The 16,739-nt window shown below is 40.8% G+C and overlaps 2 protein-coding genes across 3 annotated transcripts in view; both read left to right on the forward strand.

Annotated features, from left to right (window-relative positions):
• The first annotated feature begins 234 nt into the window (after positions 1-234).
• Positions 235-5,218, forward strand: LOC137193442 (transmembrane protein 200C-like). Its single transcript, XM_067604674.1, has 2 exons — positions 235-362; positions 2,878-5,218. Exon 2 carries the CDS (start codon positions 2,911-2,913, stop codon positions 4,462-4,464), a length of 1,554 nt encoding a protein of 517 aa, XP_067460775.1. The 5' UTR covers positions 235-362; positions 2,878-2,910; the 3' UTR covers positions 4,465-5,218.
• Positions 5,219-7,018: 1,800 nt separating this feature from the next.
• Positions 7,019-16,739, forward strand: part of LOC137194476 (band 4.1-like protein 3) — a 53,958-nt gene continuing 44,237 nt past the window's right edge. Inside the window, exon 1 of one of the 2 annotated variants that reach the window (XM_067606410.1) lies at positions 7,019-7,176. The gene's annotated coding sequence lies outside the window, so the exon portion shown is untranslated. Of the gene's footprint in view, positions 7,177-7,340; positions 7,480-16,739 lie in introns of those variants that run through there. The other variant, XM_067606402.1, reaches the window with a different exon arrangement.

Genomic DNA, 16,739 nt, shown 5'->3' on the forward strand with positions numbered 1-16,739 from the left:
ATGGCACAAACGCAGCTGGCATCTGTATGACAGCCAATCAAGTTTAATTCCACAGGTTACTGCTTTTTCTGTCAAGACAGAAAAAGAAAAGCTTGAAAAACAAAAACAATCTGTAGCTCTATAAGAGTTTGTTGTATAATATGCTGTATGATAAATGTCCTGATCAGCCCTCGTTTCTCACGTTGCCCAATAATCACCACCAATGGAAATGCGGTTGTCCCGCCCCTGCCGGTCTATTGTGAATGCGCGTTCAACTGGAAACCACTCTTCCAGCTTTGGCACCAAAGTGGCGCACCACGACATGCACAGCTGAATGAGGAGTGCGCCTTTGAAGATGCTTGACTGTCGAACCACAATTTCTGGTAAGACACGCGTTGTTTTATGATTTTTTTTTTTTTAGTTTTTCTATTAGCCTACCAGCAGTTTCTGAGCCTTTACCTTCGGCTGAATATCCGTGCTTCTTCTGTGTTTTACAGTCGCATCTGGTTCCACATTGACTTCCATTAGGCTGTATCGAGGTAGAACGGGGTTTGATTAGTCTTTTAATTTCATGGCAGATTGGTTTATTTGGGGGAGTATATTCGATCTTGAATAAATCGACGGACAAGAGTTTTGATGTCAGGAAGGCGTTGGACTTGGAGCAATGCGCACTTCAGTCGGTTCACTTTTATTCGAGAGATTAAGACGATGACTTTGTTGCAATTTGATAAGAGATATTTCGGTTTGTCTTACATATATGGCGCCTCATCTGTCAAATATGCGTGAAACACACGTAAAAAAAGGTTAAGGAGTAAGAAAAAAACAGTATTTTAAAGGTGGTGCTATTTAATCCAGTTAAACTTTTTTTTATGGCTGTAATATTTCCATTGAAAACCGATTCTAATAAGTTGGCAAGACAAAGCTGTCAAGACTGGCATCACTGGTTAATCCAGGGTATCATTATTACACAGCTCTGAGTTGTAGTGTTAGTTATGAAAGCATGGGCTTCGTCAGGCCGTGAAAGAGGTGTGGATATTTGTCATTCTGTCTGCACCTTGCGAGCCCAAATATACAATGTTTAGCTTTGTGTTGGAGCGAGATGTGTCGCTGTGGCTCTGGATATTATCAGGGCACCTCCAGCCTCATAGCAGCTCATATTTTCTTCACGGGCTTTCCAACAGAAGGGAAACAGATGCGCCGTAATGTCAACAGTCGATTACTCATGCAACATTGCGCGAAAATATGCGCCCCCGCAGCTCGGACCGAGCGTCAAAACCACCCTCATCTCCATCCTGCCAGACGAGCATCTTCTAGACAAACCGAGGAGTTGGCAGCTTCCGTTCAGCACCGCAGACAGAGACACAATCCGACTTGTCCACACCCACTTCTGGTCTACGTTACCGCTGCCCTTCTCTCCCCAAACATAGAGAGAGATCCGCCTACGTTTTATCAGTTTTAGTGCAGGTTGACTTGCTCTAGCCCAGGAGGCATTTGAGTGGATATTGGATGTGATATAGAGAGAAACTAGCTATAAACAGCAGCTGACTACCCGCGTGTTGTTTGCTGAAGCTCAGGTGCAGAGCTCTGTGTTCTACTTGCCGTGGGAACTGCCTGTAACAACTTGGATCATAGAGAGATTTAAAAGGCCTTCATTGTCACTATTTTTGGCTGTTAAGATTGAGAGATCATCACCCAAAGCAACCTTTTGATAACGTCTTATTAATGGTCTGAAAAGAATTTGTGGAATAAGTTATACATGAGCCTAAGCCCTAAATCATACACAATTACGCACGATTAATCAAATTAAATACCTAGCTACCAGCACAATCAAGGAGGGAATGCTAGAGTCTAATTAATCAGCCTTATCCTCCAATTATTATTCACCCCATGTGGCTTAAACTCTTCAGCAAATGTCTGTAATGGCTTTGTTGCACTTTGGACCAGGGCATCTTCTATTGTGCAGGATTATCCCAAAAAACCAAAAACAAATGTAAACATCCTGTGTGGCAGAGAATGTGTTGGTGTGTAAACAAACGGCTAATAGCTCATATTTGCCTTTGTGATGCCTAATCTGTGGAGGACGCTGTCATCTTGAAGCACAGTTGCGTTGGTTCATGTTGAAATGGATTTGGGTGGAAAGCATGAGGGAGAGCGTTGGTAGGAGAGATTGGTGGGAGAGAGGAAAGGCAGAAAGAGAGTAAGGAAGCGAGAGTGAGGTGGAGAGAACATGCCTGCTGGCCTCCTGTCTGGACACATTACCTTTCATTGGCTGATATCGCACGGGCACTGCTGAATATAGACAAATAGCACTCCTTGTTCTCCGCTGTCAACTTAGGTACTTGTCTCTGTTTGGCTTACATCATCGTATTTATAGATTCAGCAGCAGCAGATGGATGTTATCTGTCGGTTTCGTGTCCATCTAATGACTAACATTCGATCTGCTTTTAACTGGATTTATGCAGAGAAGCAGTGCATATTCTACCTGTAGGATGATCTTTGGTACAAGGCTGGATTAACCTGCTACTTGACCCCAGGGCAAAAATGATCTGTGGCCCCCCATTAAATCCCCTCTCCCCTTTTCTTCTGATGTATTTCTGTATTTCCAGTATTCTCAGTATAATATCACCAGACAAATTTCAATTTAATCACATTACAGCAAAGTAATTGCTACAGAGTGAACCTGGGGCCTTTCCCTGAACATCTGGGGTCCTGGTGTAGATGCCCGCTTTCCCCAGTTGGTAATCCAGCCCTGCAATGGGTGATAAATCTGGATTACATGTATAATCTCTTAGTGAAATGAACATATTTACTCCAGCTGTTGCTAAATGTCTAAACCTTCTGCTTATCATGTATATCATGAACCTAATGTTCTTCCTCTTCTCTTTTGCATCCTGCCAGGTTGAGTGACAAGCCTGCTGTCCAATCGCCACCATGATAGCCACAGGTGGCCTGCTGCGCATGAACAGGCGCCAGGATTCACTCCGCTCCAAAAACCGAGCGGAAAACAAACGGAAGCGGAAATCCAAGAAAAAGAAGAAGAACGATGTCGTGGTGGTGAAGGGGAAGCTCAATCTGTGTTCCCCGGCAGGTTTGGTGGCCGCTGTTGGAGTTATAGTTCTCATGGTTGGGATTTCCATGGCTGTGCTGGGCTACTGGCCCAGCCAGAACCAACATGAGTACCAGGAGCGCCGCAGAACTGGAGCATACCACCCCAACAGGATGAGTTACTCCAAAAGCCCACCTGTTTCCTCCAACATCACCAATGATAAATCTCCTTCCGGCCAGAAAAATTTATTAAACCATAGCCATTCTAACAGCAGCGTCCCTGACCCCTCTCCTCACTGTGGCTTCCTCTGTGACTTTCTGAATAATTACCTGTACTCAGACAATCTGAAAGTCTTTGGACCGCTGGTAATGGGAATCGGCATTTTCCTCTTCATCTGCGCCAATGCAGTACTCCATGAAAACCGAGACAAGAAAACCAAAATCATCAACCTGAGGGATATCTATTCCACAGTTATCGATCTGCACAGCATACGGTCAAAGGAGTACTCTCCTCTCAACGGTTTGGTGAACTACACCCAGTCGAGGAGTGCCGAGGGCCCGTCGGGTTCATTCCCTGCAAGTGGGATGCTCGCTCGCAGTTCCTGGCCCTCCACTGGACTCAGTTTCCAGAGCGAGTTAGGTGGTGACGAGGTTTTCAGACGCCCGTCATTGGCCAGCAGGCCGCGCAGCTGGTCCAGAGATGTCCAGACATTCACAGACACTGTCTACAGCATCTACAAAGACTACAGCAATAGCAGCGAGCAGGCCCCACAGCCCCGACAGTGGGAGACCACCTCCATTGTCACCTCCTCTGTGAACGCTTTCACCCTCCCTGTCATCAAACTGAACAACTGTGAGGTGGAGGAGTCTGAGAGAGCAGAGGCAGAGGGGCGCTCAGAAGAAGGGGTCGTTATTGAGACATCTGCTGAAAACATTAGAGAGGAAGGACAGGCCATCGCCAGCCAGATTGACGAGACGGATGCCAAGGAGAAGGACGCCTCAATGACGGATCCCCCCCCTCCCCAGCAGAGCCATGAAGACACATCCACAGACGCAGCTGACCAACAGGGGGCGCAGCAGGCCCAGACTCAGCTCCAGTGGACCCCACTGTTTCCTCCATCACCTGTTGCCAGGGCGATGGGGTCACGGCTGTCGCTCAACTCCCTCACGGATCAACCTAGGTCTGCACGCCGCTGCAGCCTGTCTGTGTCTGTGTGTCGTCAAGGCGACAGAGCCAGGCGCTTCAGCTGCCCTCGTCTGGAGCGCTCCAACAGTAAGGGCTACATCAAACTGACTGACCTGGGGGGCGAGTCCTTCGAAGCCCCTGACACAGACACTTCTTTAGTGGCCGCTGAACAGAAAGTAGCAAAGGACGCAGCAGCAGCAGAAGCTCAGGGAGAGGAAGACCTGGTCATACCCAACACCTCTGCAGAATCCTAGACTCATTTTTGCTGACGAGCCTCTTAAAACTCTTTGATGTCTTGTTCTTTGCTTCATACCTTCTTCTCTGGTTGCTGTTGTGAGGCTTGCCATTACAGAAGAAAGGAAACGCGGAGAGTAAGCAGCTAAGGACTATTGAAACATAGCCATGAACACTCAAGGGCAAGGCTCTTTATAAATAAACCACATCCACAGCTCAATATTCAGATGTAATTTTTCTATTTTTTCAATGTAGCAAGAGCAATACTAAAGACTTGTAAGGAGTTTTAGTAATGATTTGTAAAAAAGAAAAATCCTAGACCAGATCTGATTTGAAAACAAAGATGAGGTTTAGCTTTTTTTTTGTATAACAGTAGGGCAAACATTGTAGCTTGTAGAATTGCCAAAAAATGTCACTGAAAACTACTGTACCACCTGTCGTACTGTAGCATTAAAATATGCCACAGAAACCTAAATAGTCTAGATTTGTTTCTCTACATTGTTATGTGAATACCACGTGAATAGGTGAACTGAATTGAATCTCAGGTAGACGTTTGGTTTAGGATCGGGACCTTGAGGACGAGGTCATCCCTATGTGCACACTTGTTTATATGAAAATTCATGGTTGAATAAACTTGACTGTAACACCTCTGTCGGGTCTGATAGGTATCCTTGTGTGATATTAGATTAAATGCAGGGAATGCGAAGTAGATTGTTTGCTCCAAATAGTTTTACTTGCATTAAGAAAAATTAAAAAGATGAAGAACTAACACAAGTTGGCTTACGAGTGATTGAGTGTGTTGCAAACCGACAGACTGTATAGATTTTGTTTTATTGCACTTTTGCTGGACCTCTCATTACTGGGAAAGACTGCAGTGGTATTGATGTTACATTATCTGTGCTAACTGATCTGAGACCAGCAACCTATAACTGACCTTCACAACCTTCCCTTAAGTAACTGGCTTCATTTTTTAAAAGGGGGGATTAGCAGAGTAATCTGCTGATTAAAATTGATGCAAATTAAACAAAAAACAACATTAAGCATTTTAGTAAGGCGTTGGCTCACGACAAGCCTGCAGAACAACGTCAATACTTCTTGGATTTCACAAGTCTGCAACTGCAATACTATTCTTCCAAAGATACTCCCTCATTTGGTGCTAATGATGGTCGTGGAGAGCGATGTGTCACACATCAGACCAAAATGTCCCATAGGTGTTCACTTGGGCTGAGATCTGGTGACTGCAAATGCCATCTATTCATATAATGCATGTGATTCACGTCATTTCATAGTCACCGAACTATTCGGTGATGCTTTATTTCCTGTATGGAAGCCTCTGTCTTCATTGTTTCTTCACTCATTTACTCTGGTTCTCCTTTAATTTGTCAGCAGTTTATACTTGCTTCCACTACATATGACATAACTTGAGGGGCTTCAAGTGTGGCCGCAAGAATTGGAGTAGTTAAATTTTACAAGTGGTGGAAAGAAACTACATTTACTGTACTCAAGTACAATTCTGATTTATGTGAGTGTTTCCATTTTATGCTACGTTATGCATCTACTCCACTACATTTGAGGTGGGAGTGTTGCATTTTTTACTCCACTGTATTTATTTGACAGCCATATTTACTAGTTATTTTGCAGGTTAGGGTTTAACACACAAAATAATTTTAAAAATATGAGGGATTGTTATAGATTTGAACTACCCAACAGTATATAAAACAAATTAGCGCCACCTCAAGCAGCACAAGATTAAAACGCTGCTGACATATTTATGTATTAGTAATGATATTCCAATATAAAATAATACAACACTGACAGGAACCATTATGCTGCATAATGAGTACTTTTATCACAGTTTTATCACACACTTTTATTACAGACGGGGAACAAATTAAATGAAAATCTGAACAAATGAGAGAAGAAGTAAACCAAATGTGGATGCTTCCATACAGGGTACACGAGATGACAGAATGGTTTCATATGAGTATGGAAATAATATGAGTCATACTATGGTCACAGTTCCCAGATCTCACCCAACTGACCCAATTGAATACTTATGAAAGAGTGCGGAACTAATGAAAGTGCCCTCCATCACCATCATCAAAACACCAAATGAGGGAATATCTCTTGGAGGAATGAGGAGAGTTCAGAGTCTATGTCAGGGAACATTCAAGCTGTTCTCGGGGCCTTACTGTCCACTGTCCTTTCATTTGTCACCCATCTGTATATTTTATATACTTTTACTTAAGTAATCATGAATGACTTTTACTTGTAATGGTGTACTGTATATGCATATTGGGGTATTACTACTGCATACCGCCACTGAATTTCACATGTTCACACTTTATGCACACTGAAGGCATCTTTCAAAAAAAAAACCGTTCTTGGTTTGGAGTCTTATCATAAAAGCATCAAATGCAGCTCAGCCTAACGTGGCCATCTAGTGGTCATGTGATATGGCGATTATCATCACCACCACTACCAGCAGGTGGCACTGGAACTGTGCTGGTTGAGTCGTTTTCGTGGGCGTGCCCGTTTAAGAGTACTACGGGGGCCGTTTTAGAACCAGGAGGGGCGGGGTTAGCTCGGTCCGTCTCTGGGAAGGTTTGCCAAAACTGACGCTTACAGGTGTCTATTCCTTTCCACCCTGGCGAGCCCCACGTCGGGATTCCTTGTCCCCGGTTACACACACTGACCTCAGCTGGTGTTAAGGGAGCCGGTATACGAGTCAGGTAAAGTGCTCGGTTGTGTTTATTAAGTTTATTTCACTTGTTTGTGCGCTGTTAAAAGCCACAGAAGCGCTTTGCATACAGTATCTAAACTGTTGCTGGACAGCGAATCAAGTGCGTTTTGCGTGATCTGGGCAGCATTAACCAAACTGTTAACATCTGGAAGGGTCATTTCCAGACTCTGACTCAACGTGTATCCTGTCAGTAATGTTTTGTTTCATTTTTCATTTGTCTTTCTGTTTCAAACTTCGGGTTCTTCAACATACTGTGACCTGCTGCTCGTCTGCTGACTTGGAATGTGAAATGGTGAGTCCCAATTCATTCACATAAGCGGGAAGTAAAAAAAAAAAAAAGAAAAGAAAAGGAAACAATTAACATACAATAGTTTGTGACAGTCACTAGTCCTGTGTTTAAAATGAGTATAGCCACATAAAGTGAGATTCATTTCAGCTTTTCCAATTAAGGCTACAGGGTCAGACAGATTGCAAAAATGTCAATTTAAGTGTTAATAGTGTGATCACAACTGTTGCTTTGCCTCATGTTTAATCAAGAAGATCATACAAAAAGTTGTTGTAGCAGCTGTTTTAGAGCTTCCACGTCCTTGGCTTTCTAGTGTTAAAAATACCAAACTGTGACATTTGTTCCCATTGTGTGTGTGTCATGGCGGTCTACAAAGTCTGTATCAGCATTTTTCTCATGTTTTATTAACTTTGAGTGCTGCTATCCTCATAACTGCTGAGCAAACACTAGTTTTTCTTCATACTCACACATTCTTATTCAGACACACGCACACACACACACACACACCTGATCAGACGTTTGCTGGGCACAGGCACACTGTTCGGAAATGGGAAGTTCTCACAGCATGTGTTTCCGCTTATATCCTCCCCCAAAATAGAAATGTGAATGAATCAAAGAAGGAAGAGCTCTTTGTTTTAATACTCTCTTTCATAGACTCTCGGCTGCACATTTAAAGTCAGAGAGGTCCTGAAACACTTAACTGCCTGGTAATATTTCTAAACTTTGTGATGTCATAAAGGTACTCATGGCCTTCATTAAGACTTACTTAATATTTAATGATTAAAAAACATCAGGATTTCGGATGGACCATTGATCTTTTGTAGTGCCCGTTATCACAGTTTAATAGTTTTAACAGGTTTATGAGGTTGAATGATGAAGGTTAATGTACAGGACCAGAGAGATAAGACTGGGCAAAGTCCATAAGACTTGTCATGTTGATTGGTTGATGGCGGTATGTACAGTCCTGCACGTTTCTCTGTAAGTGCCCCTGAATGGACAATTGGAAGGATTTGCTGAGCTAGGATTCCTGCAGTCACCATGACTGAGTCACTTACCTCAAAGAAATCCTAGTTTGGAAAAATGCACTTGCTGTACCTTATATGCAGGAGAGGTAGTAGTGTCATTTCCCTCTATATCTATTTTATAATATAATATTATATATTTCCATATGTATTTTATTTAATTATAGTATTGAGACTTGAGATCAAAGGCTTAAAGATAGATAGATAAGAGACAGGAAGAAAAGTGCTTGATTGCTCCTCGAAAGAGTACTTTCAAACGCTGCATTCTAGGGATATCAGAAAATCGGAAATTTGTATTTTCTCTAACATTGCGGCTGACCATTTATGAACTCAGGCATTATTTCCAAAAAAGAGGTTTCCAAGATGCACTTTTAAAAGTCACAGTCACATGTCTGTAAATCTATTTTTACATCTGTGTGGTTTTATTTAGAAACAAGTGAATTCGAAATGGAAAGTTGCACTTCCACTTGACAAAACTCTACTAACTTGCTAGTAAGCATTCTCAGATATACAGTAAATTACGTGATACGAACTGTAACATGGGAAGGTGTATTTAAATTTTGCGGGTGACCATGTATCTTGCCTGGTTTTTCCAAGCCGGACTGCTGGAACACAGGAAGGTTGTAATTATGGGCAAGCAGCAGGGAATTTCCAAATTCTGACTCTGACTAGAATGCAGCATATGTATCGAAACTGTATTTTTTAGCAGGTATAAAGTCTGAAGATGTTGTTTAGACATTACGATTGAAAGGCCAATTTTTATGACCTACCTGAGAGAGCGTTTTGTGACCCCATTGACCTTGTCCTTTCATTCCTCACTATCTTTTGGGCACTTCGTATACAATGACATATCAAGGTTATATCTCATTTCTACAGGTCAAGGAAAGAGTCATTCATGTTCTCATGTATTCCTTGTACTGCTGCAGATTATAAGGCTTTTAGAGGCTCTACAGGAGTGATTTCCTACCGTTGTTTTGATGCAATAGTCCAAGTGATGAACGCTATCGCTGACTATTCATCTTAAGAATTTAAATCAATACCACTGTCTGTTCAGTTCATGATCAATAGCACATGCATTGTACTAGAGGAGAGGACATTATTTTACCTGCTGCTCTTTGATGCTGTGACTCATTGTGCTGTGTCTGTATAAAATGAGGGATATGGAAGGGCCATGTATGACTCAGAAATAAGGGTCAAAGGTTAAAAGAAATAGTCTGCAAATCTCTGACACAATCATGATTTAGTGATAAGACATTCAAAGGTTGGAGTTAAGTAATGTCCGTAGACATTCATTGGATAAAAAAGGGCAAAGCTAAGTACTGAGTTATTACATTAAACCCACAATCTTCCCACAATGCACTTATGACCAAGACGGTGGGCTAACTATTAAACTCCCAGTGAAATGAGAAATTACATTTTTGATCTCCGTAGGTAATTGTTCATATAATACTGTCCTGGCTTTAAACAGTATATGTAGAAATATTCACAATTGTATAATTTTCTCAGAACTGAACTCTGGTTTTCAGAACTTTTACTCATGTCATGTTATTTTCACTTATTGGAAAGCAATATACCATTTGGCATACTGTTTTACTGGTAGGCAAACAGAAAAAAATCAAACAAATAGTACAATAATAGATAATTGTAACAACAATCTCTATCATTACAATCATGTAAAAACTCTGAAACTATGACCATTTATAAGTGACATGAGCCCACAAAACCCTGATTGCCCCAAGACACCAAATTTGCATTATTTAGTATTTCATTTACACATGGAGATAATGTTTGAACTTAACTACTTTTGAGTAGTAGTCGCTTATCTAAAATGGAATTACATTGTATTATGACAAAAGACAGCAATTTTTATTGTGACTTTAAACATGGGGAGAGGACATCACAGGTCAGGCCATCATGCATCTGTAAGTTCACTTGCCAAAGTGTCCATCAACACGTCTTCCTGAGCAAGACACTGAACCTGCTCACTTGTTATTTTTACTGTGACGTTAAGAACCGAAAGTGTAAAATGCAAATTAAACCATAAGGACAGCTTTTTTTGCCCCAAGTGGCATGGTTGTTTGTAGTCAGCTGAAGTGAGCTGAACTCGACACGTGACTGCATCACTGCTTACGATCACCAAAGCCTTCGGGGGCTGGGAGAGATAACACGTATGACTCAATCTTGTTGAGTGGAGAGATAAGCTTGTTGGGAGTCTTGTTATCTCCCACTGTTGCCTGATCACTTGAGAGCGGTATGGGGCTGTCTTTGCCTTATAAAGCTACAGCTCCTGGGATGGCACCCTGACAATTGCCGGGTATTTATAGTGGAAAGTAGGGGTTAGCCTCGAACTGTGCAGAGACCTTTTGTTTCCTGCCAAAAAATCAATTGCGTTGCTACCAGAGTATTTCTATGAACTAGCATTGGGTTTCATTCTGCAATTAATCCAAACTACCATGTGTCCCCTCATCTTTTGATTAGCTAAATATGGTAAAAAAACAAAAAATCAGTTTGCATAAAGAGATATAGCAACAACACTTTGTTTTTAGCCATGCTAGCGGCATGGCTTTTACGAATGGCTATGTTCGTCTTGAAGGTCAGTTGTTCAGTCCATCATTTCGGCTCTGATTGAAATGTCTTAACAACTATCAGATGGATTGCCTTGAAATTTTGCAGAGACATTCATGGTTCTCAGAGGATTGATCCTAATGACTTTGGTGTTCCCTTGACTTTTCCTCTAGCAAACATTTGTAGTTTTGAGTGAATTGTCTTGATAACTATCGGATGGATTGCCATGAAATTTGGTACAGACATTCATGTTCTCCTCAGGATGAGCTGTAATAACTTGCGATCCCTTAACTTTTCATCTAGCACCATAATCAGGTCAAAACTTCCACATTGCAAGACTAATTCTTTCCCAGCCTCGGCTATACTTTGTGTAATATGCTAATTAGCAAATGTTAGCCTGTTAATATGCTAAACTAATATTTAGAACACAATACCCGCTTAACATCAGCATGTCAGCATTGGCACTGTGAGCACGTTAGCATGCTGACGTTAGCATTTAACTCAAAGCATCACTGTGCCAAAGTACAGCCTCACAAAGCTGCTAGTGTGGCACATTAATCAGCATCGTGTATGTTCCTTTGGGTTTACAAGATTAAATTGAAGTATAAAAGCAAAATAATTAAGCAAGTGTAGATGAAAACTGCCATATCAGTATCAAGAGTCAGGTTGACAACATTGTGTTCTTTTGGTTTTAACTATGTCTTTAAAATGAAACCAAATAAGCCTTACATGTAAATGCTGCTACTTGGACACCTTGCTATTTAAATTTTTCTCCTAAACTGAAATATATTCTATATATTAGCAGTAAGCTGTGAAGGTAAGAGTGATTCCAGTTACTGCTGCATTTTTTTTTTGTTCCAGCCACACACTCCACACGTGCTGCTCCTCCCTTTCTTTTAAAAAATGCCCCCTGTGTAATCACCTGAAGGGTGCAAAGCTTACCGCTTACCAAAGGTTAGAAATACGCACCACATTTATGATTCCTCAAGATAAGACATGCTTCGTTCATGCTAAAAAAAAGGGAGTGCTCCTCACCATTTTACTTACTTATTAACAGTACGATTTAAAAAGCCCGACTTAATGTTCGGTTTCTGTTTGGAGATGTAGTGTGATGAGGATGTGCTCAAGGTAGGGGGTTGATTCGGGAGCTTTGGCCCAGTTTGGCGTGTCAAAATCAGACTCTAATTTGGCATGTATGCTTGCTGACCTGCAGCCCTTTGGGAGTCGAGGCATTTACAGCTGAGTAGAGCTCGACAGCAGGGGACAGTAGCTTTGGCTGGTTAGAGGTGAAATACAAAGCAGAGCTGGAGCCAGTTCACTTTGAGTTCATTCAGTTCAAATGTAATTTCTAACTACAATTATCGAAATTACAATTAAGTCATCATTGTTAATAATGTATTCAAAGATTGGACACTGGAACCTTTTTTTAACATCAGTTGAAAGTTTTCAATTTGGATATGAGTTAATTTTAGAGCAATATAGGTTGGCATAAATGCAGCATATATCATCTAGTGAAGAGAGTGTCTGGTAAATTCACTGATAACGGAGGCTCAATGTGTGCACGCCTGAAGACAAAATGGAAATGTGATTCTGTGTTTGGGCAAAGATCCTTTTAGTCTAGCAATTATTTTCCATCTGACCCCAGGGATGGCAGGGAATGCTGGCCTGGACTTGTTTTTTTTTAATTGAATCACATGGCTGATTTACCATGTATTGTAAGGGACATGTTTCAATATAATTATATACTGATGAAGTGCCAGCTTGCTTGTTCTGACCACGGCACTGGAAATTGGATTTCTGTAATGATGTTCATAAGGTGACTGATTTTGGAGACTGAGCATATACACATATTCATACACACCTGATTAAGATTTGAGGCAAAACTTTTTTCCCCAAAAAACGTCAGCTTGCTGAATCACATGTAAATGAAATACTGATATAAAATTAATTCATTATATCTACTTAAGTTGAATTAAATATGAAACAGCAATACCAAATTGCTGTGTAAGCAGGAGAAAGTTTTAAGTATCATCAGTGTGATACAACTTTCCTCCAATGTAAAGTTTCAAATCAAGCTAAATAAAAGGGGCAGTAGCAGTATTACTAGTTAATGTTGTGCATGAAGGGAAACAAAGTTATGTTCTCCTATTATTATACGAATACTTGTCAAGATTGTAAGAAAAGACACTGGAGGAGTCATGTGGGTGCTGGGCAAGATGGCTGCACACCAGTTGAGCTCTGACAACCCACCTCAAAGTTTTGTTTATTAAAACATATTTATTCCACTTTCTCTGGTTATAGCTGCCCTTACAGTTAGAAAACTGTTTATTTAATTCACCAAGAGTGTCAACAACTTTGCAAGATGTTAAAGCCTTCTAAGGGCACTAAAGTGAACCTTGTGGCTACAAGACAGAGCCCGCAGCCAGAAAGTCACCTCACACCACTGAAAAAGAAGGACCAAGGTTCCAACATGGAGAATTTGCTAGTTGAGGTTGGTTGTATGAGTGTGACTCTTCTTGTAGTGGCCACTGATGTATCAACGATAAAAGAAACGACCACGGAGCTAGAAATGTTGTGAACTGGGTCGAGGACCTTGAGAACAAGAGCCAGCGCAATAATGTCAGACTGATTGGTTTATAGGAAGGGGCAGAAATGGGTGGTCTGATTAAGGGTGTCTAAAGCATTATGTCTGAGGGATTTGGCATCTAACTGGATGGGGAGTTTGAAATTGAGAGAGCACATCGAGCCCTGGCCCTTAAACCCAGCGAGGACCAGCCCCCCAGGTTGGTGCTGATATGATCCCTGTGCTCCTTGGTGAGAGAGAAAGTCATATAAGCAGCCAGAGCAAAGAGAGGAGTGGCATGGAAAAGATGTGAAGTTTTCTTCTTCCCAGATATTCCCACTAAGGCCAGGAAGATGATGCAGGAAACAAAGGCGAGGTACACGCTCGCCTATCCAGCTGTACACTTTACATGGAAAAGAAAAAACAATTTCTTTACTAACAGTGCAGAGGCCGAAAAATTTATTGAGGAACAGTGTGGGGAATAAACAAGATGTGCTTGCAATAACAGTGGAAATAATTTTTCAGGTATGACAGGGTGGGCAGAGGGAGCAGGACAGTGATTATTATACCAGAGGCAGGTCTATGAGCTGGCATAGCATGAACCTTACAATGTGCCTTCTCTTTATTTCATTTCCTTTTGTGGGGTTTATCCTGCCTGTTTGTCTTTGTGTGTTGGTTAATCTGGCAGGAATATTTGATTTCTTTATAGTGGGTTGTATGATTTATTTGTTGTTTGTTTATTGCTTGAGCATGCAGCACTTGCAGTATTTATTAGTTATAACTGAACATGGAGATGGAGTATGGCAACTTGTCTTCCATGTAGGGAATTTTCATTTCAGATGCAGCCATTCTGGAAAATGTATGTTTGCACATGAGTGCATGGAGTTTAGGACATGAAAATGGTTCATTTCATATCATGGAACATTAATGGATATAGTAACCCAATTAAGAGGAAAAGGATCTTATCATACCTTAAAGGTAAACAGATTGATGTTGCATTTGTGCAGGAAACACATTTTAAAGATGCTGAAGTACCGAAATTTAGAAGAGACTGGATGAGCCAAGTATTCTACTCGTCACTTAATAGCAAACAAAATGAGTAATGATTCTAATTAAAAAAACTTAGTTTTGTACTGCTTGCGGAATTTAAGGACAAAGACGGGAAGATAATTTGGATAGATGCCCTTATTAACGGGGTGAAAGTGGTACTTTGTAATACATATGCACCTAATAAGGAAGATCCTGACTTTATCAATGAGCTAAACAAAACTTTGGGCACCGAAGAAGGACAAATTATTTTGGCAGGAGATTTTAATCAAGTGATGGACCTTGTTACTGATAAAAGCAAATTTCAGACTTTACTGGTACTGAGGGATAGGGCTGCCTTACATATGCTCACAGATGATTTAGGTCTGGTGGATACATGGCGGTTTGGCTCTGTCTGTAATTTTGGATCAACACTGTGTATAAAAACTTATGGCTGCTGTTATTAAAAATAGCATAATTTCCCCATTCTTCAACATCTCGCGAGGAACACGCCGAGGTTGCCCCCTCTCTCTCTGTTGTTATTCACAGTTTTCTTGGAACCTTTGGTAATCATAATTAGAGTAGACATTAATATTAGAGGGGTGAAGGGAGCTGGAAAGGAGCATAAGCTGATGCTTTATGCTGATGATATCTGATTACTTATTAGCAACCCCTCCAACTCCTTACCACCATTAATGAACGCTATCCAGTTATATTCTGATTTGTCTTGTTTTAAAACCAACTGCAGTAAATCTGAGGCTATGCTACTGTCAAAATCTTGGGATTCAAATCCAGTGTTTCAATTCAATTTTAAATGGGTGCCAGTTGGAACAAAGTATCTAGTGGTTAAACTCAGTCCGAATCTGGATGAAATAATTACTTTAAATTATGACCCACTACTGGGCAAAATAAAAAATAATCTGGATAAATAGGGAGTACTGAGACTGTCACTTTGGGGTAAAGTGAATGTAATCAAAATGGTTGTAGCTCTAAAACATGAAGCCCAGAATCAAAAAGAGTAAGATGTGTATGGGCAGGCAAAAAGGAGGACTTGGTTTACCAGATGTTAAGGCATATAATCTAACTTTCAACACAACCAAACTAGCCAAACATTGGGTTAGAGCTGATCCAGATTTAGATTGGGTAACTATAGAACGGAGCCTGGCCGCACCATATTATCCCATTACTGTTCTATCACAACAGGTGGAAAATAAGAATCTAAATCCCATACTGTCTTACTCAAGGAGTGTGTGCACTATGATCCATAAAGCTTGTAGACCAGTCATACTCCTCAGTCCTCACTCTGGAATAACCCTAAAATGTACATTGGGAAAAGAACAGTGTACTGGAAAGAAAAGTCTGAAAGAGTAAATATAATCAGTGATTAGTATGAGAAAGGGATACATATGTCATATCTGGATCTGCAGAGGAAATGTAAACTTTTAAGTAAAGGGAATTTCTGTAAATATTTACAGGTGAGACACTATACTGGTAGTAAATTCAAGAACGGTGAATCACTAAGTAACCCTTTAGCTGAATACTTAATGTTATCTCAGGAAGTTCATAAAGCTTCAGTGATTTATAGTGTTCAAACACTCCGTGGGTAATTCCTGTAATAATATCAAAGTAATATGGCAGAAGGACCTTACAACTGATATTGAAGATAATGAGCGGTCAGATATTATATCAAATGTGGGGAAAAAAACATCAGAGAAGCTTGAGGGAAATTAATTCAATATAAAATAGTACACAGATATTACTCGACACCAACTAAACTTCACAAAATGGGAATTGCTGATAACAATCCAGCGAGCCGAGCACATATTTGCACTGGTGTAAAATCTATATTGGGGAATTGGTTGGGTTCTGCTCTGCCTCTACACCCACGTTTTTGTCTCCTTGGTGACAAGACAGTGATACTTAATATATCGAATAATAAATTCAATATTTTAAAAGTTGGTCTTATCACAGCTGTAAGACTTGTACTGCAAGATTGGAAGAACCCTAAGTGTCCCAATGCAAAGGAATGGAGTGATGAAATGATTAAGATTTCATCATATAATCACATGTTGGGAAGAATTAATCATCGG

This window comes from Thunnus thynnus, chromosome 12 (assembly GCF_963924715.1).
Source record: "Thunnus thynnus chromosome 12, fThuThy2.1, whole genome shotgun sequence".
In the NCBI taxonomy this organism is placed as follows: Eukaryota; Metazoa; Chordata; class Actinopteri; order Scombriformes; family Scombridae; genus Thunnus; species Thunnus thynnus.